This window comes from Meles meles, chromosome 10 (assembly GCF_922984935.1).
Source record: "Meles meles chromosome 10, mMelMel3.1 paternal haplotype, whole genome shotgun sequence".
NCBI lineage: Eukaryota > Metazoa > Chordata > Mammalia > Carnivora > Mustelidae > Meles > Meles meles.
This window is the reverse complement of record NC_060075.1, coordinates 15076668-15088809: the sequence shown is the minus strand read 5'-3', so window position 1 is coordinate 15088809 and position 12142 is coordinate 15076668. Positions and strand designations below refer to the sequence as shown.

The 12142-nt window shown below is 48.0% G+C and overlaps 1 protein-coding gene across 1 annotated transcript in view; it reads right to left on the bottom strand.

Moving 5' to 3' along the window:
* The window catches only part of ZC3HAV1 (zinc finger CCCH-type containing, antiviral 1), a 59424-nt gene that overhangs the window by 18784 nt on the left and 28498 nt on the right, over positions 1–12142 (bottom strand). Inside the window, exons 5-8 of the mRNA XM_046020404.1 lie at positions 11719–11817; positions 8390–8513; positions 5997–6171; positions 588–708 (exon numbers count right to left, since the gene is read on the bottom strand). Of these exons, the coding sequence (XP_045876360.1) occupies positions 588–708; positions 5997–6171; positions 8390–8513; positions 11719–11817 (519 nt within the window). The remainder of the gene's footprint in view (positions 1–587; positions 709–5996; positions 6172–8389; positions 8514–11718; positions 11818–12142) is intronic.

Sequence of the window (12142 nt, the reverse complement as noted above, 5' to 3'; positions counted from 1 at the left end):
ACATTCCTCAATACACAGTAACTGGTACAGGATCCAGATGTCAGGTACCACCTGGAACGTCAAGGACCTGAGAAAGTCTTCTTTAACCTCTTTCAAAGCACCTGCAGGGCTGATCCCGAAAGGGCAACCATCCGACCATATGCAAGGAAGGGTCCCAGGGATGCAGTCGATGGGACAGTACCTTCAGAGGGAGGGCCGTTCCCGCCCTGATCTCTTACTAAACACAACAGACTGGTCAAAGCTAAGCGGGAGGCCTTTCCACGGCAGCTCCGATAAACATGGCAGAAGGCCAAATCTTCAGTCAAGGAGATGGATAAGATCAGTGACTTAGATGATGAAGCCCAAAAGGTACAGAACAGCAAGGTTCCAGAGTCCCGAAGGCACCAGTGGGCCCAAGCAAAGTCTCTGCTGTTGTTAGAGCCGAGGCTCTCGGGCACAGGTCTCCTGACAGCCGCTGGCTGCCACCCCACCGTGCCGCCTGCCTTGCTGAAAAGCACGGCCTACACCTCCGCTCGGCAGCCACCGCCCCGTGGACACCGCATGCCACATCCCAACGACAGGCACCCCTGCCAAACGCTAAGTCTTACCCGCAAAACTCAGCTCGTAGTTCCGGGAGCCCGCGTGAAACGCCACTACGCCCCTGGGATGGCACACAAAGAAGGACTCCAGGTAGCAAGAGTCGATGCTGGAAGCTTGCTGATTGTCAGCCTAATTAAAAAAACAAAAACAAAAGTTAAAGACACTTCAGGGTAGGCTTTTGAGAAACCTCAACCGTTATATCTTATACAATTGTACTTTAGCCGTGGGATTTCAACAGGAATGCACCTTGCCTCCCAAACCGGACTGCAAAGGCAGCCGGCTTCAGGCCATGTCACATGGTCTTGTGGCGTCCCCATCACGGGGCTAGAAGAGGCCAGTCTACTTGGAGAAACGGAACCTACGCTTGGGGGATGCCTGAAAAACAGGGCTCTCTACAATGCCCTTTTCGCGCCTTCTATAAAATAAGACCCAAGCATACAGAGCCCCCTAAACCCACGGAACAGAAATCATGTCTGCCGTCGCTGTCTGACAGAATCCAACACTCGGGCATGAAGTCAGACACCGTAGCTGTTTTTAGCCCATCACGTGTGAGGAAGCAGCCTGGAGTTGTCCTAAAAGGCAGGGACGCTCCCATGGGCCCACTGTGGTCCCAGTGTAGACCACCTACCCCTTCTCCTCTGCCCTGAACCACAGGAAGCAGAGAAAATGGACCACCCCCTCCCTCCAGTCGGTCAACAACATTGAAAAAGCGCTTGGATTTGCCTCTCACTGGGACTGTGTAATGAGAGAAGAAAGGAGCACAGCCCCCCAACAATGTAAAGACAGAATCTGGTCTCAAGGCCTGTATGAAGAGTCTGAACCTCAGAATGGCTGGGTAAAGGGAAGTGTGTTGATTCTGGCAAGATGAGCCAGGCCACCATTCCACTGTCCACGCCCTGTGCCGGGGTGGCAGACCAGGACGGACTGGATGTAAGCCCGAATAGCAGGGGTTCCCGATATGTAACGGTGAAGAGACGCTGTTCCTTATGATCTAGAACGGAGGAGCTAATGACAGATAATTCCCAGCCTGTGGCAGGGAGGGTCTCCCCGTCTCTTTAAGGACAAGACCTCAGCTACGCCCACCCGTTCCCCCTTCCCCAGTGAACACGCCTGCTGGATGTAAGGGGAGAGGGGGCCACCTCGAAAGACTCCAAGGAAAACGTCCTGGATGGAGAAGGGCCGGAACGAGGTCTCCTTAGCCTGGAGAGGACTACGGTGGGGTCAGGGAAGCTGGGTTCGGGTATCCGCACACAGCGCAAAGCGGGAATAAACGAGAATGAGGTTCAGAAGCTAGAACCAGGACAGACGACTGGAAGGCACGGAGGCTACCGTTAGCAGAACTTCCTGAATGGCAGCATCCAACCATTAAGCCACACCTCGAAGGGGTTTGTTGCGACAGCGGCAGGGACATTATCCACCCAGGTAATTGTACAGGAGATTGCCATCAGCAGAGGGCCGGAGGAAATGAGACTGCCACGATTAGATGATGGGGGTGGGGGGTGAGTCACATGCCCCCCCCCCACAGGATCCCAAAGAGCAGCCGATGTGGGCAAACGCCTACAGACAGAACATAGGGGCCGGCAAGGCAGATCGGTCACCTCTGGGGACCCTGGTCTGCCACCTCGAATCTCTGTCCTAACCTCCCATTCTGACAGCTGAAGTCCCGGATCCCTCAACCGCCAGCTCAGCCCAGCAGGACCCTGTTCCTGGCTGAAGGAACCTCACAAGCTCTGGGCCAGAGCCTTTCACACTTTAATCTGTGTGTGAATCATGGTGGGCCGGGCGGGGAATCCTGTGAAAATGCAGACCAAGATGCAGGGTTTTTAATTCTGCTTGTCAAAGGGCTCCCGTGGTGCCTGTGTTGCTGGTCTGGGATCTGACTTCAACTCGCAAGGCTTCGGGGTCTGCATCCATGTTGTCTGCTGGAACTTTCTGGAATGTTTCCCTGGAAATGTTCTCTTGTGTTTTCCTGTTTGATAGCCACTAGCTACAGGTAGCTGTCTGGGACTAGTGTGACCAAGGAAGTGAAGTGTTCATTTTATTTGAATGTAACGAATTGAACGAAAATGAAATAGTCACCACAAGCGGCTAGTGGCTGTCATACTGGACAGAGCGAGGCAACTTCTGTGTCTGAGTGTCTGAACAGCCCAGTGTGCCTCCCACCTGGTCCGCCCTCGGGTCCCTCCCTCTCACCATACTCCAGTTTTGAGGAAGTGAAGGAGTGACTGGGCCTTCAATGATTTATTCTCCCAAAAGACTTGAATGTGTATCTCCATTTCCGTAACCAGGTCCTGGCTTTTGTCCTGTGCGCACATGACTGCCTTGGTCTTGGTTTCTAGAGCGATGGCGTGCCTTGGCCCTGGGTGATTCTCTCCGGCCATGGACTCCTGCCCCTCACCCCAGCTGTCACAGCCACTAAGCTTGGCTCGCAGCCAGCATCTCTGCGGTCTGGACCTGCAGGTGCTGCCCAAAGCAAACCCCATGGCGACCAGGCCTGGCCCTCCAGTCACTCCTGCTGCCCCTCCTGCTGTCACTCCATCCTGCACCATGGCGGCTCCCCTGCCCGGCTATGCAACCATCACTCCTCCCAATGCCACATCCTCGCCCTGTTTACCATCTCCGTAGGGACAAGTCCTGGCTCAGCACCTGAGCTTCCATACAAGGAAATCAAGGCTACATTCCGAAGAGTTCACAGTCCAAGAACATGCACCTACCCTTGGCTGGCAAAAGCCATTCATTCTCCCAGTTTCTACTAGGGGGACTCCTAACCCAGAAATCTGAGTTGCCCCAATTTTATTAAAAATTCAGCTGCAAGAAATACAACCTGTAGGACTCTCCCCATCTGAAGGCTATACAGTCCACTCTTCTCCCCAAATATTCTAACCTCTACACTGGATCAAACCAGGCCATCAAAGAGCTACAGACTTGACCGATGTTTACTTCACCTGGACAGACAGCAAGGAAAACATCAAACCTAGGGCCTAATTTCCTTTGGGTTTTTTTAGTAACAGAAAAGCCAAGGGTGCCTGGGTGGCTCAGTCAGGTTGGCAACTGCCTTTGGCCCAGGTCATGATCCTGGGGTCCCGGGATCAAGTGCCACATCGGGCTCCCAGCTCCATGGGGAGTCTGCTTCTCCCTCTGACTTTCTACCCTCTCATGCTCTCTCTTACTCATTCTCTCTCTCAAAATAAATAAATAAAATCTTAAAAAAAAAAAAAAACCAGAAAAGCCAACTCAATTTATATAATGATGGGTCTAATTAATATGAGGGAGTCATAATTTAGTCACATCACCAAGAACATATGCCACAGATTAAAGGAATCCAACAACATTCTACATGCTTGCATAAAATTCCAGGTTACATTCTAGAACTCTGCACTTAACGCAGATTGAACGTCCCAAGGAGAACTTCGTATCAAGAAGTTCTATCAGACGGGACTCCTGGGTGGCTCAGTCGGTTAGGTGTCTGCCTTTGGCTCAGGTCATGATCCTGGGAGGGGTCCCGAGATCGTGCCCCACAACAGGCTCCCTGCTCAGCTGGGAATCTGCTTCTCCCTCTCCCTCTGCCTCTCCCCACTGTTCGTGCTATCCTTCCGCCTGCCACCTCCCCCCTGCTTGCTCTCTCCCACTCTCTCTCTGACAAATCAATAAAATCTTTTTTTAAAAAAAGTTTCATCAGAAGTTTCTTGGGGCGCCTGGGTGGCTCAGTGGGTTAAGCCTCTGCCTTCGGCTCAGGTCATGATCCCAGAATCCTGGGATCAAGCCCCACACTGGGCTCTCTGCTCAGCAGGGAGAATTCTTCCTCCTCTCTCTCTCTGCCTGCTGCTCTGCCTACTTGTGATCTCTGTCTGTCAAATAAATAAATAAAATCTTTAATAATTAGAAAAGAAAAGAAGTTTCTCGATTTCTTGATGTTTTACTAGGGACCATGAGCACTGGAACTTGTGTATATTTAAATATCATCTATTCCCCACTGATAGTCCTCCTTGACTTCTGGGACCCCGATGTCCCTAGAAGGCAAATCTTTTCCAACCCTCTTCCCCTCTTCCCAAAAACCGCAAGTATTTGACATAAGAACCACTGAGGCCTATGGTTTATTTTTATTTTAACCAAGGCTAATTAACTTGAGTTTGTCATACCTATTTCCACAGTCAACTCACAGAATCACTTTTACAAAACTGCACTTTGACATCATCCTTGGCTGGACCATGGAGAGAACCTGGACAGTGGTTGGCATCACAGGGGTTTTCACTCCATCCTGTTCTACAAGCCACCACAGGACAGAGAAGAGTGAAGGGGACAAGAGACCAACAGACCGGGCTCTGAGCCCCTCTCCTGTTTCCACAGGGCAGCTCTGCTCTACCCCCCCAATCCTTCATTTGGGTTCTGTGAGCGACAGTTTGCTGACACGGCTCTGCGGCGAAGCCAGCGGGGAAACCACTGTACCACGAAGAGCTGAGCCGGGAGGGCTCCTGGGGAGGACCTCACTGGCTGTTCCCCTCTCTGTGGCCCCAGAGGAGAGGGTCTCCTCAGGTTCCACTGACAGAAAAAAGCAATGCTTCTCCGGAGGAACTGCTGTGTTCTCCCCGTGGAGGCGCAGCTGATGCTGTGACAGACGGTGCTTCCCCGAGAGCTCCGGGTGTGAGGCCGCTCACAGCCAAACTCAGGGCCCGTCGACGTCTATGCAGAATAAAACCTTTCGCTGGCATTTCATTGTCCCCACTTCAGCTCTGGCTTCATTTTTTTTTTTAATTTGTGTTTATTTTGTTTATTTATTTATTTGCTTATTTTAAAAGATTTTATTTATTCATTTGTCAGGGAGAGCGCACGCACAAGCAGGGGGCATGTGGAGAGGGAGAAGCAGACGCCCCGCAGAGCGGGGAGCCCGATGTGGGGCTTGATCCCAGGACCCCAGGATCATGACCCCAGCAGAAGGGGTCAGATAACTCCCTTATCTGAACTTCTATGGTCTGTTTCCATGTCCCTGGGGGGTGGGGTGGTAAACCTGCCATCTTCCAGGTTCGGTCCTTCCCATCCATCTGAATCCAGACCCTGCCGGGATCCTGGAGACCAGTTTTCCGATCTCTCACCCTGCCTTGTCCACTGGCTGGAAGCAGGAGTCTCTGTGTAGTTACAAACTCACACAGAGGAAGCTGGCTCAAGGTTCCACCTCGGTCCCTGATCGTGAGGAAAGAAGAATGTGGGCCTGACTCAGCTCTCAAGGGTTTCCCTGTAAATAATTCACAGATGCTGTTGCTTATGGCAACAGAGTATACGCTTGCTAGGAAAAACGCAGACACACTGTGCGTAACATGAAAAAGCACTATTGCCGCTACCCCGTCCCCTCTTGCGTCAAACATTTTACTGGTGGTTTCTCTGAAGATGTCAAGAGCCCCCGCGAGGAGGAAGGTACTCACCTCTTCTCCATATTCAACCCACTTGTTCGATTCACTGTTCCAGTACCAAATCCACTTCGTGGCAAAGACAAAATTGGTCAGCGCTATGACCGACGAAGGCGTAGATATGCGTCGGATAGGGTTAAAATTACAAGTCATTTTCTGGAAATCGATGTCTTTATCTCCAATAGAAAAGCTGAGAGAGAAAAGCTTAAAGTTAACAGAGTATTTCATCGACCTCCATCTTCTAAAATCTGTTCTTCCCTAACAAAAGCACAGAATTAAGATCTTCGAGCTGACCGGGATCTTTAAATTTTTTTTTTAATATTTTATTCATTTATTTGACAGACAGCGATCACAAGTAAGCAGAGAGGCAGGCAGAGAAAGAGGAGGAAGCAGGCTCCCTACCGAGCAGAGAGCCAGATGTGGGACTCGATCCCAGGACTCCGGGATCATGACCTGAGCTGAAGGTAGAGGCTTTAGCCCACTGAGCCACCCAGGTGCCCCTAAATTTTCTTTATAAAGCTCCAGGTCATACATAAATAAGAAGAAAAAAACTGAAATGCAGAGAGGGTAGGTAAGTTACCCACCCCATATAGTTAACGATGTCACAAAATATATTCTCTCCTCAACAAATATGCCAGAATAAAATGGACCCACACAAAAAAAAAAAAATGATTGGCTCAATGTCAGAAACTCACATTAGGTCGGGTTTTTCAAGAATTATTATTTAAATAGCTACAGGAAGCCTGGAAGGTTAAAGTTATTTTCATAATAATATTAAGACATTATTTTGCCTTTTTCACTTTCATACTCTCACAGGTGCAGTGGAGTTTTCCAGAGGCTACAGGATGTGTGATTCTATAACAGATTAAAGAGATTTTTCAAAATATAAAACAATGTCATTCTTCTGAATGACTTTTTCTGTTTCACTTTGGAAAACAGGTATTATTTAGTTATATACACATATATACAGTTATTACATGTAACTATTTATAGTAATTATATCTACTTACAGGTAGATGAAAATATGGTATTTATGTTACCATAAATGAGTTTATTGTTATTTTTCAATGAATCCATAAATATTGAATTCTTTCCAGTTTTGATTTAATATGGTAAATACTGACAGCTATAATTCACATGAACAGAAGTTCTTTGGGATCCTCAATATATCTGAAGACTGTAGAGGGGTCCTGAGACCAACAAGCTGGAAAATTATTGCTCTAAGAAACATCTCCTAAATCAGTCGTTCCCAATGAAGAAGTTTTATCCCCAGGGAACATGCAGCACAGTTTGAAAGACATTTTTGGTTATCCATAACAGGAATCTAGTGGATAAACGCCAAGAATGCTGCTCAAACAGGCCCCCCCCAAACAAATAATTATCTAACCCCGAAAGTCAATAGTGCTAAGGTTGAGAAAGGCAGCTTCAGAATTACCTAGGGGGAAGAAACACACCTCCAAACAAGAAAGTAGCTGATGCTGCCCTCTAGTGGCAAAATGCAGTAACACACTCTCCACCAAAAATTCACTCTCCGATGATGGCATGTAAACCATTGCCCCACCCCACCCCACTTCCACCCCCGCAAAGAATTTCCTTATAACAGAAAGGAGGAGGAGGAGGAGGCAGCGGGGGAGGAGGAAACAGAATCATAAATACAGAAAACAAATCGGTGTTGCCAGAGTTGGGGCGGGGGGGGGTTGGGGGATGGGCAAAATACGTGAAACGGAGTAAGAGGTACAAACTTCCGGTTATAAAATAAATCACAGGGATGAAAAGTACAGCATAGGGAATGAGGGGAAAAAAAGAGTTTCCTTAATAAAACTAGGATGCACCTTATAAATATGGTCATGAGTGCTATCACCCAACTTACCCCCTGGCAGAAACAGAAATGTAAGGTATCCTTTCAGGTACCTCCAGGATAGAGAAAATTGCAAACATAAGAGAAGATATAAAATGCTCAAGTAGACAACAAAATTCTGCACTAGAACTATATGAAATTACTCAACGCGTGTTCCACAGCTATGAAATTATGCCAGCGGCTCTTCTGAGCTAACATCACTGTACTTGTCACGGTCCTAGTGTGAGTTCACAGGAATACCCACCGACCTCCGCAATGTGTTTTTCTGCAGGACACAGTGATGGTAACTGTGTCACTGCTCATATCGCACGAGTTAGCAAACAGTCCCAGAACCCCTAGTACTAGCCAGGCTCTTTGTGACTTCAGATCTAGCTCAGGTTTTCCTTCATGAACTCAGCAGGCATCTGCCATCTTTATCTCAAGAGGAACCAGAAACCTGAGTGCGATTCTGAAGGAAAATGTTTTTTTTCTTCTTGCCATGAGCGTAGCACCATGTTTTGTTTTGATGATGCCGTGGACCCCACAAGACAGAGTCCGGCCACCAACTTACGTGTGGATTTGGGGGTCACAATAGGCCTTCTCGATATTCTCCATGGGCTGGAGATCCATCCAGGTGTTTCCAAGCCACATCTGCCACCGGTAGGGCAGGTGGAAGTGAACTTTGTTGCAGCTTTCTACAAAGACAGAGAGGAGGTCTGAGGGTCTGCTGAGTGTGGGCTCTGACCAATTCCACCAAGTTTGCTGCTGACTTTCCCCATCGAAGGCCTGCCTTTCCCTCTCTGCCAGACCTGCATGCAAGCACATTTCCAGTCTACACCTTTGCCCACGCTGGTTCCTGCCCACGCTGCCCCATATCTGCATCTTCAGCTTCCCTTGTCACCAATAGAGACTCATCAGAAAACAGAAATTTCCCACTCCCCAAGGAGTCACTTTATCCGCACGGAAATCTGACGTCATCATAAATGTACTATTACTGTTTCTGGGGTACATCGTAAATGTACATCGTAATAGTACATCAGAAATGTACTATTACCCCTTCATGGTACCAAGGGGTACCACGGAGACAAAATGCGCTCCAGCGTCCACAACCGTATGCATTTCCTCGAAGCCTGGCCTAAGATAGGGCTCTTCCAGAAAGATTCCCTCACTCATCTCACTCTGCTCTGATCTGACTCGTACTTTGCATTCCCTTAGCCCTAATTCAGTCCCCAGCTGAAACTTCTGTTACTTATGCATTTACTTGTGGCATGCAGTTTTCTCATTAGTGGATATTTGATGCGCCCTCCATCACAAACTCAGAAAAAAAAGCCTGCCTCACTGCGTGGCTTTCGTCCCCTCCGCATGACTCACGCGGGCTCTTGCACAGACAGCTACAAAATGAGTGCTTGCTGGCATTAACATCATAAGCCCGTTAACACAGGAATGCAGAAAATAGTTCCGTCTTTGAAAATCTGCATTCCCTTAGGTTTAAATCATTTTGAAATGCTCAAAAAACATGTGATTACTTTAGTATTTTTCCTTTAAGATTTTATTTATTTTTTTTAAGATTTTATTTATTTATCCGACAGACAGAGATCACGAGTAGGCAGAGAAACAGGCAGAGAGAGAGAGGAGGAAGCAGGCTCCCCACCGAGCAGAGAGCCCGATGTGGGGCTCGATCCCAGGACCCGGGATCATGACCTGAGCTGAAGGCAGAGGCTTTAACCCACTGAGCCACCCAGGTGCCCCCCCCTTTAAGATTTTATTTTTAAGTAAGCTCTACACCCCATGTGGGGCTCGAACTTACAACCAGAGATCACGCTCCCCTGACTGAACCAGCCAGGTGCCCCGCACGGAGTCTGCTTGCGATTCTCTCTCCCTCTCCCTCTCCCCCTTCCACCCGTGCTCTCTCTCTTTCTCTCTCAAATAAATAAGGTTTTAAAAGTAAAACAAAATAAAACCAGAAGAGGCAGACTGAAAACTATAGAACCATTCGTGATTCATGCCCATTCCAATGGTGGCTCTAAAACCAAAGCAACACAAAACAAAAGCAATTGTTGGCAAGGAGACAGAGAAACTTGAACCCTTGTGCACTGCTACAGAAAACGTAAAAATGTGTAGCCGCTGTGGAAAATGGTGTGGCAGCTTCTTGAAACGTTAAACATGCAATCATCAAAACAAATTGTTTATTTTTTTTAAAAGATTTTATTTTTTTATTTATTTTTTGGAGAGAGAGAGAAAGAAAGAGCACAATCAGGGTGAGCAATAGGCAGAGAGAGAAGCAGACGCCCTGCTGAGTGGGGAGCCCAATGCGGGTCTCAATCCTGGGACTCCGGGATCATGACCTGAGCTGATGGCAGATGCTTAACCAACTGAGCCAGCCAGGCGACCCCCAAAACAAAATTTTTGGATAAACACCAAATTACCATGATATCCAGCAATTCCACTTCTGGGTGTATATCCCAAAAGAAGTGAAAGCAAGGTCCTGAGCAGATCTCACACACGCAAGCCTTATTCACAACAGCCAGAGGGTAAGCAACTCAAATATCCATCACAGATGAATGGATAAACAAAATGTGGCAAATATGCACAATAAAATATGATTCAGCCTTAAAAAGGAAAAGGTAATTCTCACAGAGGAAATTCTCTTTCCCATGGATGAATCCTGAGGACGTGACACAAAGTGAAATAGGGCAGCATCACAGAGACAAATCCTGTGTGACCCCCCTCATGAGGGACCTCTAGTCGTCCCCCTCAGAGAAACAAAAATTAGAACGGCAGCTGCCAGGGCATAAAAGAGCTGCTGCTCAAAGGGCAGTAGTGTTTTACTTCTTCAAGATGAAAAAAGAGTTCTGGAAACGCATTGAACGATAATGTGACTCTAACCCTACTGACCTATACACTTAAAACCGATTAGGATGGGGCACCTGGGTGGCTCAGTCGGTTAGGCATCTGCCTTCAGCTCCAGTCATGATCTTAGAGTCCTGCGATGGAGTCCTGCCTCGGGCTCCCTGCCCAGTGGGGACCCTGCTTCTCCCTCTTCCTCTGCCCTCCCCCCACTCCCGGGCACACGTGCTCTCTCTCTCTCAAATAAATAAAACCTTTTTTTAAAAAAAATGATTAGGATCGTAAAATCTATGTTAAGTATATTTTACCACAATTAAAAAGGGAAAAAAAGCACTTAAGTTAAAGACTTAGGATTTCAAGAACACAAGGCCACAATCTTCCTTTTCTGACACCAGGTGTTGAGTCTAAGACCACGAAGGGGTCCAACAGAGGGGCTCCAATGGGATGCTGGGGCCCGGGACAGAGGCGTGAAGTGAGCAGGCGGTCTCAGGCTACAAGGGCTACTATCTGTCCCAAACACGGTTCCATGGGACGCAGCTCTGTAGGAAGCCCGGTGGGAGGGGACAGTGAACAAGTGTGGCTCCCAGACTGTGGCGTGCAGGACTCTCAGTACATGTGTGAGAAATGGCCGCAGAGAGCCCATGGCCCGGAACAGACATGATGCCTAAGGGACAGGACGTGAACTGTGGAAGTGTGTCCGCTGGGACACTTTTATTTTTTTGGATTTGTTTTCTTGTTTGTTTGCTTTAGCATATGAAAAGAGGGTCCCTGACAAAGTATAATATTTCACCTAAGCGTGAATCCCAAAAGTTTAATATCACGCAACGATCCAGAACACAGGCTGGCTGGGCAATTTAGAGTCAAAACCCAACTTGGCTACTCTAACCTCTCAGTGACTCTACTTTCCACATCTGTGAAATGGGTTAACAACAGAACCTGCTTCTAGGGTTGTTCTGAAGTTTAAAGACGATGCACCTAAGTTTCCTGGCAATGCACCTAATACAGCAAATGCTCAGTAAATGTCGGCTTCTAGAAAGTCCTTAAGTTACTCACCAACTTGACAGCCCCTACACAGATGGTCAAGACAAATTTCCTTTGAGCCACAATCAGCCATCCTGGAAGAGCTGGTGCTCTCAACGTCCGACGCAAAATCTGTGGAAAAAAAAGATGAGGCGTGGATGTCAATCGTAGTGCTTAGACCAAAAATCAAGATACCTGATCTCACAATGGGAGAAAGTGTATGTCACGGGCACCATGTTCAAGAAAATTCCAGATTCGTGTGTTGCTCCTGAGAGCCTAGACAGCCCCTCCATAAAAGCAAACAGGAATGTCTGGGTCATGCGAGAGGTATGCTTACTGTTTAACCCATGACCACTCCCGTTCTCAGGAAACATGGCAGCTTACCCCACATGCCGCAACTGTTGGTACTTGAATCTTCGCATCAGTCTCCTCACCAGGACCACCCCTTAACCAAACC